This window comes from Medicago sativa, chromosome 1 (assembly GCF_051527215.1).
Source record: "Medicago sativa cultivar Bolivia chromosome 1, Bolivia_mono, whole genome shotgun sequence".
In the NCBI taxonomy this organism is placed as follows: domain Eukaryota; kingdom Viridiplantae; phylum Streptophyta; class Magnoliopsida; order Fabales; family Fabaceae; genus Medicago; species Medicago sativa.
In genome coordinates this window covers 10,559,230-10,562,966 of record NC_140749.1, presented here as the reverse complement: position 1 = coordinate 10,562,966, position 3,737 = coordinate 10,559,230, and the positions used below count along the sequence as shown (strand labels likewise).

Genomic DNA, 3,737 nt, shown 5'->3' with positions numbered 1-3,737 from the left:
TTAACCTCATGGTTGAGGATATGGCTTTGTTGTCTACAACTGATTCATGTGCAGTTAATAATAGAATCAAGATCAAATGGAAAGCTCCCCCATTGGGTAAATTTAAACTCAATGTGGACGGAAGTTGTGACCAAAGTGGTGTCATCGGTTCAGGAGGATTGATTCGAGACGCTGCAGGAAATTGGGTGGCTGGATTCTCATCTAATGATGGTTGCGGCGATGCGCTTATTGCTGAGTTGTTTGGAATCTATAACGGTTTGGTCCTTTTGATAAACAATTCGGTGTTGCATGTTGAGTGTGAGACAGACTCCACTGAGATCATAAACCTACTTATGGACAGACAATCTCACTCCTTCCATGCTTATGCTTCTTTACTAGCTAAAATCACAAATTTGTTGGATCATCTCCCAGGTTTGGTGTTCAAACATGTGCTCCGTGAAGGCAATGTATGTGCAGATTTTTTGGCTAGGTTGGGAAGGAACTCTACTCTTGGAGTAACAACTTGGGTGACACCTCCTGATGGGCTGCTCTCGTTGCTCAACTTTGATGCTTTCGATTTCTAGTTAGCTTTTTTTTGTTTTTTTCTTATGACCTTCACCAAAAAAAAAAAAAAAGGATCTCCTTAAAAGAAAAAACTTCTAACAAAAGTTTCATTATTTTTTGTATTCTTCTATACTAAAAATTTCTAATAATTTGCAAATGAATATGCGGATTTTTAACACTCAACAACTACACTGCCCTTTTCTAAAAAAATAAAAATAAAATAATAGAGTACATCGATACAATATAAATTCAAAGTCCTTAAAAACAAAAATGATGAATCTGCCGACAAACTCAAAATATCCATATTAATAGCAAAAAATGACAAAGTACTTATGCCTACGAATATGACTATATTCAAGTCTCCAGAATACTCAAGTCTCTGAATCTGCAACGTTAACGCCGTCAAAGTCATTGATTGGATACACTGGCTAAAAGTTAATCTTTTAACCTGAAACAAATAAACATTGCACTAAAACGGAAAATCAAAACAAACCGAGTCATGAAAAAGATGACGAAATCGCAAAAACAAACAAAATAAGACTGAAAATATGTGGAAATCATTTATTTAACTAAAAATGAAGGAATGTCAATTCGGAGGGGTGATTACGTGGAAATCACACAAAAGAGCAAAGTTCATAACTTTGCCCTGTAGTTGAGATGTAGATTGCAATGTTTACTAAACCTACCAACATGTCATATTTGCTATTTTTATAATATTTTTCTTCTTCTTTGGTCTAAATGCACGAGGATGTTTATTTTCCGGTACATCATTATGGATTGGATTAGTATTTCTAGTGGGTATTCTTAATTCTCTTGAAACTTTTCATTCTAGATTAAAAAACGAAATGACTCCTCCCCCGAATTCCTTCGGGTTGTGAGACACATTAAAATGAAAATCGAATATATAAGACCCCACAAATAAAGAAAACTAAGGTGGGAATGTGCATTCTCATAGAATTCCATGTGGATTTTTTTTTTAAAAAACCGCAACTTTCCATATTCCTAGGAATTAATGTCAAGTTATGTGCCAAACATTTAAAAAAAATACAGATGAATCAAGTTTTCATATTTACGTTCTCGGGTAAGTTATTTATAGGAATAATTTTTATGTCACCGAAACAAACGTCCCCTTAAGTTTCAGGACTCAAAACATTTTGGATTTGTTTGCGAATTTGAAGAGAAAGAAATGTGAGGGTTTTGAAAATAAAGGAAGGAGCAAGTGGGGATTTAGAGAACTTTGAGGAAATGGTTTTAGGAGGTTTATTTTCTTCATAATACGAAATCTTCGGAATTTGGAGGACTCAAATTGTATTGGAAGAATTGAAAAACCCTAGTGCAATGAGCTCTGAGTTTGTCTTCTCCGCTCAAGATGATCCAACCCTGCACCACACCAAAAAGCCGCCCGACCTTAAGCTCACACCACCGAAGCCTTCATTCCGCGATAAACTTCTGGGATCCTCTCAAGTCACCGCCACAACCCGTGAAAAGGAAAACATGCTCGAAAAAAACCTGGTACGAATTGAACTGGAGAATGGAAACAGACTTCTCCCAAAGGTTTACCTGGAGCCAACGGTATTCCAGGAACTCTGCACGCCATGGAAAGACGCCCTCGTAGTCAAGTTGTTGGGAAAAACCCTAGGATACAATACCATGAGAGATCGGCTGCACAAAATTTGGAAACTCCAAGGGGGGTTTGAAATCATGGACAACGACAACGGTTTCTATATGGTGAAGTTTGATCAAGCAGCAGACAAAGAGAAAGTTGTTACGGGAGGTCCTTGGTTAATTTACGACCACTGTCTTGCAGTCACACATTGGTCCCCTGATTTTGCCTCTCCTAATGCCAAAGTGGAACGCACGGTTGTCTGGGTTCGTTTTCCAGGCCTAAACCTAGTCTATTATGACGAGAGTTTTCTCCTAGCCATGGCTTCAGCAATTGGACGACCAGTCAAAGTGGACACTAATACCCTGAAGGTTGATAGAGGAAAGTTTGCAAGAGTCTGCGTCGAAATTGATCTCACACTGCCAGTTGTCGGAAAAATTTGGGTGAATGGACATTGGTACAAAATTAAGTACGAGGGCCTCCATCTGATATGCACCAACTGTGGCTGCTATGGCCACCTGTGTCGAAATTGCCCCAAGCCTGCCAGTATCGCACCTCCTGAGACACCACAACCTGAGACCGCCATCAACCACCAAGAGGCCAGCCAACCATCGCAACAAGCCAACCCCATCACCGGCCAGTCACAATTAATGTCAGATTCCAGTAACAGTAACGACTTTAATTCTGTTCCTAATGATTTATCAGTAATTAAAGGCAATATAATTAGCATTGATGAAGGGAATAAATATCTTCATGGTGATTGGCTTCTAGTTACAAGAAAAAAGAAGTCAACAAATAACCCCACCTCAATTTCCACAAAGACTGTTACCACCAAAGCCAATAGGTTCACTACTTTGTCAACTGTGAACCAAAAAACTAAGCCTGCCCCACTAAGCCAGAAATTTCCCCCACGCCCCAACCCTATTGACTTAACACGTGCAACCAAACCTACCAATGACCCCAAACGACGTTGGCAAGATGAAAACACTTTTGACCACCTCATGGAACATTCCTTTGCTTCCCCCAACATCAATTCCCATCCCAAACTAGTAAATGATCTTTCAAAAAACCATGCAATACCTACCTATGTGGTAAAGAATAAACCAAGGACAAACAACAACATTGTTCCACCTATCATGTCCCCACACAAACATGACCAGCACGTTGCTTCCATGCAAGCTACAGGAAGCAGCACCATGAACTCCCTAACCACCCCTAACCCTCACATTAACTCAACCGATAATCACAACCACAGTACCAATGAGGAGTTAGCAAACAATGGCATGACTAATATGAAAAATAAGGATGATCATGAAGTTGGTGATGAAGACATGGTCACGTAATTATCTACTTTTGTGGACTCTATTTGTTTTCTAGTTTTTTTTATGGATGCTCTGTTAGATATTTCAATCCTCTCTTGGAACATCAGAGGGGCAAACAATAACAATGCTAGAAGACAATTGAAAGATATGATTAGAAAGTATCAACCAACTTTCATGGCTATCTATGAAACCCACATACCTTTTGCTCGACTCTCATCCTTCTGGATTAATATTGGCTACACTTCAGTCCACATCATTGAAGCTAATGG

The 3,737-nt window shown here is 39.1% G+C and overlaps 1 protein-coding gene across 1 annotated transcript; it reads left to right on the top strand.

Annotated features, from left to right (window-relative positions):
- The first annotated feature begins 1,881 nt into the window (after positions 1 to 1,881).
- LOC146952550 (uncharacterized) lies at positions 1,882 to 2,708 on the top strand. The gene is made up of 2 exons (XM_085739856.1): positions 1,882 to 2,589; positions 2,694 to 2,708. Exons 1-2 carry the CDS (start codon positions 1,882 to 1,884, stop codon positions 2,706 to 2,708), a joined length of 723 nt encoding a protein of 240 aa, XP_085595982.1.
- Positions 2,709 to 3,737: the final 1,029 nt, after the last annotated feature.

What these genes read in the sequence shown, in the direction of transcription:
- LOC146952550 (XM_085739856.1), top strand. Translation starts at nt 1,882, where the DNA reads ATGAGCTCTGAGTTTGTCTTCTCCGCTCAAGATGATCCAACCCTGCAC.